Raw genomic sequence first — 13,673 nt, forward strand, 5'->3', positions numbered from 1 at the left:
AGACTGACTCCACGGATGAAGCCAGGGGTCTGAGTCTACAGGAGCTGAGCAGGGCTGTTGAGGACAGGACACTGTGGCCATCCCTCATTCACAGGGTCACCAGGAGTCGGAGCCGACTTGAGGGCATGAAACAACTGGTCAGGATTTGAGGGCGACGGAGCACAAAACAGAGACAGGGAACGAGGGCATCACAGAGCGACAGCCTCAGTGAGGTAAAAGGGCTGTGCTGAACAGAGGGCACACGGGAGTGCAGGCTCGCAGCCAAAAGTATACCAGGAAACGGAACATCTGCTGAGAAATGGGGCAGCACATGATTTTAGAGGCCTCACCACAAAATGCTTACTAATTACACTGTGGGGAAAAAGTGACACTGAGAGGACCAGCTGGGCCCCCTGGAGTCAGTGAGGGGACAGATGGGTGCTGCCCCAAGGAGGGGCGTGCAGAGCCTCCTGGCAGGGATGCCCACCTCAGGCTGGTCAGGGGCACATCGGACAGAGCAGTGTCGAGTCACAGAGCGGGGAGACTGAGGACCGTCAGGACCAGAGGGGACACAGCGAGGTGGTCCCTATGGATGGAGCGGCCTGTGCTCAGGTGGGTCAGGAGCAAGTTCTCTGCCCCATCCCCCAACAATTCTGCACATTTGTGACTGTCCCCCAAGGGAAAACTTAAAGCCAACATACACTTAGCATATCTGTAGGGCAAGGTTTCCAATGTAAGAGAATTTAGTATTTTATAATGTTTTAATAAAAAATTAAGACCTTACTTACTTAATAGAAGAGAGAGTGAAAAAGAAAGGAAAACTGCCAAATTCTCTTGCCTACAGCTGGAAGTCAGAAGGAACCACGGCGCTCCTCATTTTAAGGCTCAGATACTGTTTCTCAAAAACTTCAGGGCAACTGCTGGTGAAGTGAAAAGTGGGATATGCACTCTCAGAGGCTCTGTAGACGGTGGAAGCTAAGGAACTCTAGTTTCCAGGGTTGAGCAGGAAAGCGTAAGAGGTGAACACAGGCGAGCAGCCGGCTGAGCATAGCACAGAGAACACAAGTGCCCCCAACGGCCACACTGGAGTAAAGAGAACAGCTGACCCCCCTTCCATCCCCCAAATCCATGAGCATGGCATCCAAAAGCAAAGACTACCAGGCAGAGACAGAGGGAAGCCAGCGTGGCTGTCTCCAGTTGAGGATTCAGGTGACCTGGTGCCCTTCTGACTGATGTAAAGTGATGGGAAATGTTTCGGACATTCCAGAGAACTCGGGAAGGCTGGTGAGAAAGCAGCACTGAGAGGCTGTACCCCACGAGTCCGTGAAACGGACTGAGCACGGTCGTTGTGCACAGAAAGCAGTCGTGTGAAGGACCAGGGAAGCCAATGGAGTTTCCAGGGCTCAGTGACAGGCACTGGACATCACAGAAAGAAGGAGAAGGGGCCCAGCTGGCCCAGCCCGAGCGACTGGAGGACAGTACATTTCCCCCCAAATATTACAAATAACAGTTCTACTTACTGCTCCGAGCATGATTCTGAAAATCAGCCACCGAAAGCCCCACAGAACGATCCGGGACGTGGGGGTCTTCCTGGGCAGTCGAGACAGAGTCCAAAGAGGGCACAGGAAAATCCCCAGGAACCCTGTTTCCAGAAGCTGGGACTCCCATCCTGACGGTGACAGTAAGAACAAAAGGCCATGTTAGCCACAGGGGGACATGCTCTACAGAATCAGCCCCACCCAATTCAGCTTAACCTAACAGTCCTGAACACAGGATGGATGGATGACCGAGGAGTGCGTGCCAGCCCACAGCCAAGAAGCACCTCGGTGGCAGCTTGTGGACTGTGCCCCAGCGCCCGAGCCAAGCCCCTGCATTCAGACCACTGCCTCCTGTCCTCAGGGCATTGCAAATGTGACACGGCCTCATGCTGAGCGCACACTGCCAACGGGGGCTGGAGAGGCCCCTTCCATTCATAGGCTTGCATTTGCAGTCATGACTCGATGCATTCTTCCCTGAGGAGCATTCACCAGGATCGACAACGTGCACTGAGGAGGCCAGAGACCTGCATGTGAGGTTCTCACTGCAAAGCTGACTCAGGCCCTTGTCTGCTCAGGTGAGGGAGGAAGTCACAGGGAGACACAGGGTAAGTACACGTAACATGGCCCTTGTCTGCCCCAAGTGAGAGAGGAAATCAGGAGAGACACAGGATAAGTACACGTAACATGGCCCTTGTCTGCCCCAAATACACGTAACATGGCCTTTGTCTGCTCCAGGTGAGGGAGGAAGTCACAGGCAGACACAGGATAAGTCAACGTAACATGGTCCTTGTCTGCCCCAAGTGAGAGAGGAAATCAGGAGAGACACAGGATAAGTACACGTAACATGGCCTTTGTCTGCTCCAGGTGAGGGAGGAAGTCACAGGAGACACAGGATAAGTACACGTAACATGGCCCTTGTCTGCCCCAAGTGAGAGAGGAAATCAGGAGAGACACAAGACAGGTGGAAGTGACATAGTCCCATCTGGCCCAGGTGAGGGAGAAAGCCAGGGGAGTCACAGGTACAGGTGACATGGCCCCTGACTGTCCCAGGTGAGAGTCATAGGGAGACATAAGACAGGTATAGGTGACACAGCGCCTGTCTGTCCCAGGTGAGACAGAAAGTCAAAGGAAGCCATGGGACAGATGTAGGTGACAGCCTCTGTCTGCCCCAGGTGAGGGAAGAAGCCACAGGGAGTCAGAGATGCAGGTGACGTGGCCCTCATCTGTCCAGGTGAGGAAGGAAGCCAGAGACACAGGATAGGTACAGATGACATGGCCTCCACCTGCACTAGGTGAGGATGTTATAAGGAGACACAGGACAAGTAAAGGTGACACAGCCCGTCTTCCCCAAGTGAGGGAAGAAGCCAAAGAGAGTCACAAGTACAGGTGACGGCCCCTGTCTGCCCCAGGTTCGGGAGGAAGTCAGGGGAGAAGCAGGAGCAAGTGATGGAGGCTCCAGATGAAACTGCCTCGCGTCAGCCCCACGTGGGCTCAGTCCGTTATGGCCGCAGCTCTCCAGGTTCGACATGAGCGGTGCTAGCGAATGCTTCCTGCCGGGAATCCCATGTGAGACATGCGGGTGAGTGTAGTGCACCCGAAAGCGCGTTCTCGCAGAGGAGATGGCATTCCAAGTCCTAACAACTCACTGAGTTGGCCCCACTGTGCAAACAGCTGCTCAGTGTCACCCAACCCAGAACAGCTTTAGGTGGCTGTAAACCGGGCTCTTCAAAAGGAACATGCACTGCTTTTTGCATATTGCACAAGTTCCTGTTAATAAAATATTATGCTGCATTACATATTCTGTACATATTCTGTGGTTCCATTTATACAAATCGATAGAATGAGGAAAACTGATGCAGGTGAAAGAAATCGGAACACAGCTGCCTGGAGAGGCGGGCCGGGGGGGACATGGAGTCTCCCCGAGACTCACCAGAGGAACCTGAGGGCCTGGGCATCGTTTCTGCCTCAGACACAAACCTATACGAATCCTGTGCCCTAGTTCTAGGGCTGATGGACAGGCCTTCAGGCCTGAAACTTGTTTTGAGGGGCACTGAATATTGAATTGAGCAATGAACAGGCATGTGACGGACGAAGCCAGCATAGCGAAAGCGCGGAGTCCAGGCGGGGAGCGCATAGGTTTCACTGTACGGCTGTTCGAAACTCTCTGTAGTTTGGAATTTTTCGTTACATGCGGGATGGCAGGATTCCACTTACTCTCACGTGTTCTTTTGAGAGGTCTTTTGCAGCAATGCAGTGCCTGCGTGCGGCATGCCTGACACAGGGTGACAGTGACTGTCACCGCCCAGAGGGGCAGGTGGTCTCGCCTGGATGAGCAGCTGCTGTCAGTGGACCCATGTGCCCGCTGCTAGGGTCTCTGGGGAGATGATTCCAGAAGCAGAAAGAAGCCTGAACAGTGCTGGGGGCCAAGGCAAGGTGGGCAGGCGGAGCATAGCACCACCGGCCGTGGTGGGTCCTATAGCACCGCTGTCAGCTGATGGAGAGAAAAGCTGAGCCACAGGGCGCTCCGGCCAAGGCCAGGAAGGGGAGACTGATGCATGGGATGCCCATATGGCCCAGTCCCGCCCCTCCGAGGCCCCCTGCACCGCACCCAGCATTGGACACACACAGTGGCTTCCCTCAGAGGTTCAAGAGGGGAAAGTGCAGAAAGTGTCAACACTAGTTTTATGAGATTTCAGACACAGAGCAATTGCTTATTTTGGTTTTAGAAAACCTTTGCATTACAACTTGCTTCACACTCCTCTTCTCTTAGCCAGGAAAAAAACGAACTTTGTTACATATGCCAATTTCTATAATTTTATCTCAAGATAATTTTCATTAAACTTGAACTTCTTTCACTTGGGGTGCATTTATAATACATGTGATTGGATGAGCAAAGGATACGCAGAACATGGAAGTGGTGACAGTCACGGCTCGGAGTTGCTTATTTACGGAACGGACATGCCCTCTTTTTGAGAAAACACCTCAAAGGCCCCCCTCCTCCACTTGGTGGTGAGAGGCCCGTGCCTCACACAGCCCTGTGGGCAGAGCAGGCAGAGCTGGGGCTTCTGAGCAGAGAGATAGCCAGGTTGGAACACCCCCCCCCAGGATACCTAGAAGAACTGACACACCACCCCAAGTGTGAGGTCCTCACTCCACTCCACAGTGCAAAGCCTGCCTCGCTCGCGCTCCTGCAAACACCTGCAAACTCTGAGACCCCACGTGGGTGAGCAGAGCCTTCCCTGGGTGCGGGCCTGCCGTCTCTAATTGTCACCTCACTTTGCACAGATGTAATGAACTGAATTTTAATATGCTGTTTGAGTGACACCAATCAAAGTGATATGCAAATGGCAGAGCCCAGAGACCGTCTAAGTGCCAGGAAGCAGGTGACAGGGTAGGCAAGGGATGGGACACGCTGTCACCTTAGGGATGTGCGTGTACTAGCAGAGGGTCAGCTACTGACGCGTGCCTCACCCTGCTGGGGTGCCTGGGAGAGTGGACACCCAGAAGCCAAAGTGCGCAGGCTTCCTACTGCAGGACCCCTCTGCTCCCACCTGCCCCCTCTCTCACTGGAGCTGGCCATCAGCACTCCCTGATGCAGCTGGGGAGGAAAGGGTCGCCTGTAGACCCACCTGCTTCTGCTTTCTTTGCTTGGATCTAGTCGAATTTCAGCAGCTGTGCTGCCTGCACAAGGAACGCCATTGTTCTCCGCTTCAGTGTGGTGGGGGGGCGTCCTCAGAAAAACAAATGCCCAGTGCGCTGCCCTGGCGGCTTCCTGTGGCGGAGAGGCTGTCCGTGCGCCTGCGGATGGCCCCGCACACAGCACATGGCTGAGACGTGCTCACGACTGTCCACAGGCTCCGCTAGGTGCTTCTCACTCAGTGTAAGCGCCGTTTAGCCTGTGCTCAGTCTTTGGGGGCGGGGGGAGCATATTTGGCCCTTTCACTTGGCAACACAATTATGGTGGCCCTGGAAGGTTCTGTTCCATTGGATGTCTTGGGGTGATGGTGCTGCCAGTGGCTTTTGGGGTGATGGTTAGCAAATGCCCACAAGGAAGCCATGAGCTACGCCTGCCTGTTTCTGGAACTTCCACCTCTACGGCTGCTGGCTCATTTTGAATAACACAACCAGCCCTCAACCAGCCGCGTTTGGAAAATGTCCACATAAAACTGAAGGGAAAACACCTCCAATTGTGGGCCTGAGGAACTGGTGCTCCCAGCCCAGACACTGACAGGCACAGTGGCCATGGACCACTGGGTGTGGGTCGTGCTGCATGCTCCCTTTTCCGAGGGACAGCTAACTTGCCCACTGTCTCCCAGGGACGTCCTGGACAGGCAGCAGGAGTGGGGATGAGCCAGACCAGGGTAAGCTGCGGGCTCTCCCAGCCTGGTCCTGACGGGCTAGTGAACCTTGACGCAGCGTCGTCGTCCATGGCATCCAGGTCTGAGGGCGGCCACAGCCCCTCATCTTGTGGTCTGTGGGCAGCCTGGGTGTCCTGCTAGCTGGGACCAGCCATGCCTGCGTAGACTCAAACAGTCAGAACAGCTGGATGCTCTCCTACTGGCTTGTGAGTTTAAATAAAACTCCTTGGCACGGGGCACATAACCTGTGTCTGCCAGGGCAGCTGCACGCAAAGTCTGAGGAAAGGTCCCATAAAACATGCTGAATTTGGTTGGACCCTTGGCCTCCAGGCCCAAGTCCTGACTTGTGGGGTCCCTCACTCCTCTGGCCCAGCTTGGGGCATCTGCTCTCCAATAAATCTGAGGTAAAAATGGTGCCGATGTTTCTCTTCTATCTACTCAGGGCAAGTGAGATGTTTTCTATTGAAGACCCAGAAAGTTCACCACCAAGAGGCCTGACCTGTGCGTGGCAACGTGCACCCTGGCAAACGGGTGGGCGATGTGGCGCCTTCAGGATGAGCAGTGTGAGCAGGGCACTGCCCTGGCTCTGACCGTGCTCTGGATAGGAAGAAGGGGGGAAGCCAGCGGACACACTCCAGCCAACAAGTGGGCCGCTGGGCTGGGGGCTCAGAGGTCGCCCAGGAGCAAAGACAACACCCAACAGGCTGAGCGCCGCTGACCAAGGAGGAGGCAACTAAAACACTGCTTCAGGGGCAGAAGCTGCCAGCACGGCCACTCTAGAAGAAAATGCCAACTGAGGCTTCGTTACCTTCCTTGAAACTATTACAGTTACTTAGAAAGAGTAATTAAATTTTGCACATATGGATCCTTCAGAAATGACAGCCACCATCCATGTTAGAAGTAGGAACCCATTAGCTTCACGTTAAAATCGGGGAAAATGGAGAAAAGCGCTTCCCTCCTGACGGGCTGTCACTCCTGTACTGAGCCCCCGCCCTTGGCCGCCGGGGGCTCCTAATGATGCCCTGGAGACCACGGGAGCTCTTAAAAGTTATTTCCTTAATCTTTATGGGTTGCATGCTAGGATGGAAAGTTCCAGAGTGGCATACCAGATCTTGTCTGCAGTCACTGACATGGCAATGAGTTTCGGGGACAAGAAAGCACCCCTGATGCAGATGAGGTGACCCTGTCTTCCCTACACAGAGGTGGCACCTTGCTCTGTCACATAGCACCAGCTTCTGCAGAAATGCAGAGCTTGCTGTAAGGGGGAGGGAGGCTCTGGGAGCCGACGCACGAGATGGGTAATGCAGGTCAATGGGTGGGGCACAAACGAAGGAGCACTGTCCTTGGCCCCCTCTGTGATGGTGGATGGTTCTAGGTTCTGCTCACCTCCTCATCCTGGCCTCACCGCACATAGTGAGGTTCGAAGGACTGGCAATGGCTCCTGGGGAGGTTTGGGCAAGGGGAGCAGGCAGAGCTTGGTCAGCAAAATGGTGGGATGAGGTGGGCAGCTCAGACTTCATGCATGGCGACACGCGGTGCTGTTCACTCCAATCCCTGGCCCTTCCTCAGCGAACTGCAGACAGTGGGAGCCTCTGCAGACCCTAAGTACAGAGGGCCACCTGGGTCTGCCCAAGATGTAGGGCCTGGCCACCCAGGCTGTGCCATGATGAGGGAGGCAGGCACTGGCCCCAAGTCCCAGGGGATGTTTTGACCTTGTCTGTGGTCATGAACACATGAGGGCCCTGCTTCTCTGTGTGTCTCTGACTCCGGGGAAAGTAACTTCTGTGATAATGCAGCAGAAAGCTCCCTTCAAAGATGTGGCCTGTTATCTCGGCCTTGGGAGGTCTTGCAGGCTCATGGTTGGTCGAGGGAGGAGCCTTTCTTCTCAGCTGGCCCAGGGTTCAGGCTGTGCCTTTACAAATCCTACCACTCCAAGCTGTTTCTGCTTGTGTGCTCCCATGACCACTCCTCCAAACCAAATTTCAGAGTTTTTATCACTGTCACTCAGCATGTGTAACTGTAGTGCCACGTAAGGAAAGTTGCATTTTGCAGGTGGAGTGGTGGTCAAGCGTGGAGACCCTGCTACACAGAAGCACCGCAAAGGATCAGGCCTGGAGTGCATTGTGGTGGGGGGCCAGCTGGAGCCCCAACTCCACGGGTACAGCCTTGGATAAGTGAGGAAGGGACAGTTCTGCTGCAGTGTGTCTCCCTGTGAGCCGGGCCGGGGGTGGCTGGGACTGCACAGCAGCCGGAAGCAGAGGGAGGTCCCTCGTCCTGTCCGTGAACCAGTTCGCCTGCCAGGCTTTCTTTCACCCAGACGGGACCTGGAAGAGCTGCTGACCGCCCAGTTACTGCTGCAAAGACCACTGTTGCGAGGGGCGCACTCCGCCAACCGATCGGCCAGAACATTTGCCTTTCACTGAGACAAAATATAACTCCAGATCAGGTAAAAAAAACCCCACAAGGGAGGCTAAGACAAAATTTGAAAGCGTTTAAAAATAGCATCCCGTGAGCAAGTGCCTGTCTAGCAAGTCATGGGGAAGATGCATCTGTCTTTTCTTGACTTGAACAAGGCCACCCAGCCACCTGCCCAGCCTATCCAGCAAGGCCAGGAATCTGTATTCGGACGGCTCACATAGTTCTCTCCATCTTACATTCCCCTCCACACACTCACCATGGCAACCAGCCACAGCCAAGCACCACACATGTGCCTATAGGGAGGGCGCCGTTCACAGGGCTTTGCCCAGGCCCATTCACCCCTCTGGCGGTCAGAGTGACCTGGCAGAGCCACTCCTGCCCGAGGAGGACAGACGAGGACCATCCTTTATACTCAGGGGCCAGGGAGGTGCTGACGTCAGCTCCCCTCCAGAGATGAGGCCCTGCTCCTGCCCACCTCCCAGCCTGGCCCCACTCACGCCTGCCGGGCCTGGTCTGGAGCCTCCTATGTCCCCACTTTGGCCCACAGGACCCGCTTAGAACAGGGTCTGCCCAGGAATCTCTAGAACCAGCCTGAGCTGGGCAAGCAGCCAGCCACAGAGGACTTCACATTTCAGCCAGGGGTCAGATCATAAATGAGAACGCATTTTCTAGCAAAGGTATTTTTGAAAGAGCAAGTTAAAGGTTTCACGCTTTAAATAAAATCATTTTAAATTGCATGCTCCGAACTATGAGGCGTTTAACAAATTGTTAATATATGTTTTGAGGATGTCCTCGGGCACTGCAGGGAACAGGAAGCGACCCGTGCAACCCACACACCCACACAGTGACCCTCCGTGTCCACTGCACTTTTCATGGTGCGGGCTAATGCTCGGTTACTGTGGCAACCAGACTTCCTACCCCCAGGTGTCCCCTGTTGCTTAGATGTATGCAGGTGTCACCAGCTAGCCCCAGAACAAAATCTATAGTAATGACCTTAGCTAGCTCATTGGTTTAGATAAATATGAAAATGCTTCCTGTCAACGGAAATTAGACTTAGCAACGGATTTTTTAGGGTTAATATATTCCAAATATTTAACATATATCAGGCTGAAGGGCGCAGCACATTACCATTTCTTTGTCTTTTGTTTCTTGTGCATAAAAATTAGCCAAAGCTTGCCTCAGAGTGCCTTGTCAGAATCCAATGATGTGACGGTCAGTGCTGCCCACAGGGCTGACAGCGGGAACGTTCTGGCTCTATCTGTGCTGTCCAGCGTCCACTGACCACACGGAGGCTGCTGAGTCTTAAACTCAGCTTGAGGGGGACAGGGCAGACCTGGCCCTCCTCTCGGTCATCCCCGGAGGCATGTCTGCTCAGAGGCACTGTGTCCACAGGCCCTGGGTGGAGCGGGCCAGTCTATTCCAGCACGGCAGCTGGGAGCTCCTGCCCCATGCCCAGAGGGCTCTTGTGCCCTCAGAAATGGGCACTGGGGGCAGATATCTAAGTTGGGCCTGGGCTTCCAGCAAAGGAGAAGATCCCAGGGCAGAGCAGATACCAGGTGGACGAGGCAGGCAGGCAGGCAGTGGGCACACAGTCAGTGTCACCCTCATTCCTCACCCCACATTTGAGTGGGCAGTCACCACCCAGGGCCCAGTGCCCGTGGGTTTCACCCTTACCCCACATCTTAGTGGACTGTCAGCATGAAAGACCCTGGTGACCACAGAAGGGGTTACCCTCACCCACATCTTAGTGGGCTGTCAGCACACAGGCCCCCATGTCCCGGGAAGTGGGTGTCACCCTCACCCCACATAGTCTTGGAGGATGACCTGTTTTCCCTCACAGCTTCTCCCACACACTTAGCGAACCTGGTTTCCGGGCATCCTCCATGTTGTGGATGGGCACACCCTTGTCACATGAGAGGGTGGGGCCTGGCTTATGGGAGAGGCCAACATATCCAGTTAATACATGAACACACATATTTGTAAGAAATAATGGGGAGGGTCACTTCACCAGTAAAGTAGGAGTCAGACACTTCCACCTGGCATGTGCATAGGTCAGAGGTCAGGGTGGTCCTCTAGCCTCTGGCCCACATAGACAATGTCTCCTCTGGGGGTCAGTGCAGTGGATAAGCCAGCATTCTTCCTCTCTCACCACACCTGTTTATCCACATGCCCTAATTAGTGGACGCACCTTGCTGACCGACCTCACACCCCATTGAAAGCGAGTTGTCTCTGGCCCTCCAGCAAGGCCAGTGATAACAGGCAGCTCTTGGGCCCAGAGGCTGGGGTGGTGGCTGAAGGGCAGCCCACCCCACAGACCCACTCTGGGCAGTGTGTGCACCCCATGGGGACAGGGAAGAGAGGGCCAAGCATCTTAGCCACAAAAACCAGGACCTGGTGGGCACTTCTGACAGTTATAATCTTGCTCGGAGGTCCCTTTCAAAGGAGCCCTGGGTGGTGGTTCAGCGACTTGGGGAGGGGCAGTGACATTCTCAGGCATCTAGAAGGATCAGGTTTCAGCTAAGTGAGCTGACAAGAATTAACACAGGAAACGAGCACGTGAGGGACCACAGAAAGACCTGCAGGGAAAAGATGAAGCTGACCAGTGCCTGCCTCGTCCTCCTGCTATCTGCTCTGCCCTGGAACCTTCTCCTTTGCTGGAATCCCAGGCCCACCTTAAGTTTCTGCCCTTGGTGCCCAGCCCTATGGCCCTTTGTCAAGTGTCTGGTCAGATGCCACTTTCGCAGGGAGGCCTTTCCTGAATGTAACATTTATAACAGGGCCTTAGTCCATCCTGGCACTGCCTACCCAGCTATACTTTCACCACTCCACATACTTCATCTCTCACTATGTCCATTCTCCATTCATGCAGCACCCACAATGCAAGCTCCAGACAGACAAGGTAAAGCATCTATAATAAGCATAACCAAGGGTGTAAAGGAAAATACGCTCATAAGGCATTAACAGATGGGAATACCCAGCAGAGAGACAGAACTAAATAAAAATAAAGTATCTGAAAGTAAAATTTTACTAAATGAGCTTAATAGCAGAATAGAGGACAGAGAATAAAAGGTAGTGACTATCAAGATAGTTCAACGGAAGTTATTCGATCTGAGGAACAGAGACTTAAAAAAAAGAATAACAAAAGAACAGACCCTCAGGAACTGGTGAAACATCATCAAAAGGTCTGATATACATGCAATTGGAATCCTAGAAGGAGACAACAGAGAAATGCAGAACAAAAGTGTTAACATAACTTACAGATTCAAACACCATAGGGAATCAGAAGCAGGATAATATTCAGCCCCCAGTCTCCCCAAATGCCACATGTAGGCACATTATAGTTAAACCGCTGTAAGCCAGTACAGGGCGAGCCCACTGCTCCCTGGCTCTGCCCACAAATCCATGGCTGAGAACATGAAGGAGGAGGAGCACTGAAGAGACTAGAAGGGCACATCCATCAAGTGTGTTGTATCCTTACGTGGACAAACCAGCTGTAGAAAGGCATTTATTCATGAGACAACTGGCAACACTGGAATACTCGCTAAATATTTGATATAATTCACCCTAATTTTTTTAATTATAATTTTTTTTCAGCAATCAATGAATGCATAAATAAGTGGAATAACAAATCGATGTTTTTTCCCTATCAAATCAATAAATAAAATTAAAAATTTATTTTTCAATTATAGTTGATATATTCGGTTCAGGTATAAAAATTCATGCTAGTTTTTTAGGTGTGATAGTGGTACTATAGTTACATGGTTTTTCAAAGACCCCATCTCTTAGAGGTCTATAAAGAAGTATTTGTAAATAAGTAACAGGATGCCTGGGTTTACTTTAAACAACAGAGCAGAAGGGAAGGTCGGGAAATAAAAGATAGGCATGTGCTGGAGAACTGACAGTCTGAGATGATACACGGAGGCGCACGATGCCATTCCCTTTACTTCTGTATTTGTTTGAAAATTCTCGTAATCAAAAGTTAAAGAAAAATAAACAAGCAGGAAACTCTCCCATCTTCTGCCTGGGATGTTTAAAACTGACCATTGGAATTCTCATGAACTGTAACAAATTGTGAAATGCAACTTTTTAAAGTGCCATTTGCTCTAGAAGCCAAACTTATAGTGAGTATGGAAATAAGTCTTTAGAACAGCTGAAAGCCAGCATATCTGGGAGCTGGGATGCCGCTGCCTGTAGTGGTGAGTCTAATCAGACTATTCAGGTCTCACTCTAAAAACAATTAAAAATGTTTTTCTAAAACAACACAGGGGATCTATGTTCAGTTCCTGATTTCCCCGAGCAGACTATGAATTGGAGACTGAAATGGGACTGAGAGGATCTTCTCTGTGTTCTGATTTGGAGTCACCATTCACAGCCTGCAGCGGCTTGCATCCCCGGACCCCTGCCTGGGACCATGGCCCTGAAGCGTAGCCCTCAAATAGAGCAGGGCATTATGTGGGGCCCAAGGGAAGAGAGGCAGGGATCCTGGTTCCTGTGCATGGCCACATTCTCTGAGAAAACTGATTTGCTCTAGATCAGTGTTCACATAAGAAAGAGGGAACGGGGGAGAAACCAAGATGGCGGCATAGGTAAACACCTGAAATTGCTGCCTCGTACAACCACTTCAAAAATACAACTAAAAGACAAAACGGGCATCATCAAGAATCACAGAAAGGCTGGCTGAGTGGAAATTCTACAACTAGAAGGAAAGAGAAAAGCACACTGAGACTAAGTAAAGTGCAGAGGTAAGGAGGCGCACGCAGAAAGGGCTGGCAACTGAGGACAAGGTTGTCTTTTTCAATCGGGAGGGCGTCACAAGCTCCTGATGGCCCTGACTCCAGTTTCGGGTAAGTCTCTGGAGACCCAGACTCATACGGGGAGAAACTGGACTGTCTGGCATTGGGTGGAACTCGAGTGCAGCTTTCTCTCAGAGGTGCTTGCAACAATTACCGGGACACTGAGACCAAGAGGCATCTTAGGGCAGGACTGAGGATCAGCCATAGCTGTTTGCTCTGCCCTGTTGATTCCCTGAGACCTCGTCCCCCACCAACCTGTGCCCAGAGGCTTTTGCATATGAATGGCCTGGCCCTTTGCAATCTAAAATTACCCAACAAACTGCAGCTGGCTCAGAGAAAGCCAGAATATCCCAAAGAAGGCCCAAGGCCCCCAGTGGCTTGCATTGCTTCACAGCTGGGCTCCTGCTGGACAGCCTCAGGCAGAGGATAATTTAGCACCTGCTTAGAGATCCAAGAGCCATTGTACCCAGTGGTCAGAGTGGGACCATCCAGATTACAACTCCTCAGATCCATAAGGGACACACTCAGGGGGCAGACTCAGTGAACACCAAAGCCCCACTGAAGCAAGTCTTGCCCCAGAAGGGCGG

General features: G+C 52.5%; 1 protein-coding gene across 1 annotated transcript in view; it reads right to left on the bottom strand.

Moving 5' to 3' along the window:
• LMF1 (lipase maturation factor 1) overlaps nt 1-13,673 on the bottom strand; it is a gene marked incomplete at its 5' end in the record, with an annotated part of 107,934 nt that overhangs the window by 52,899 nt on the left and 41,362 nt on the right. Inside the window, one exon of the mRNA XM_006766207.2 lies at nt 1,500-1,648. Coding sequence (XP_006766270.1) covers nt 1,500-1,648 — 149 coding nt within the window. The remainder of the gene's footprint in view (nt 1-1,499; nt 1,649-13,673) is intronic.

Source organism: Myotis davidii, unplaced genomic scaffold (assembly GCF_000327345.1).
Source record: "Myotis davidii unplaced genomic scaffold, ASM32734v1 scaffold100, whole genome shotgun sequence".
Taxonomy (NCBI): domain Eukaryota; kingdom Metazoa; phylum Chordata; class Mammalia; order Chiroptera; family Vespertilionidae; genus Myotis; species Myotis davidii.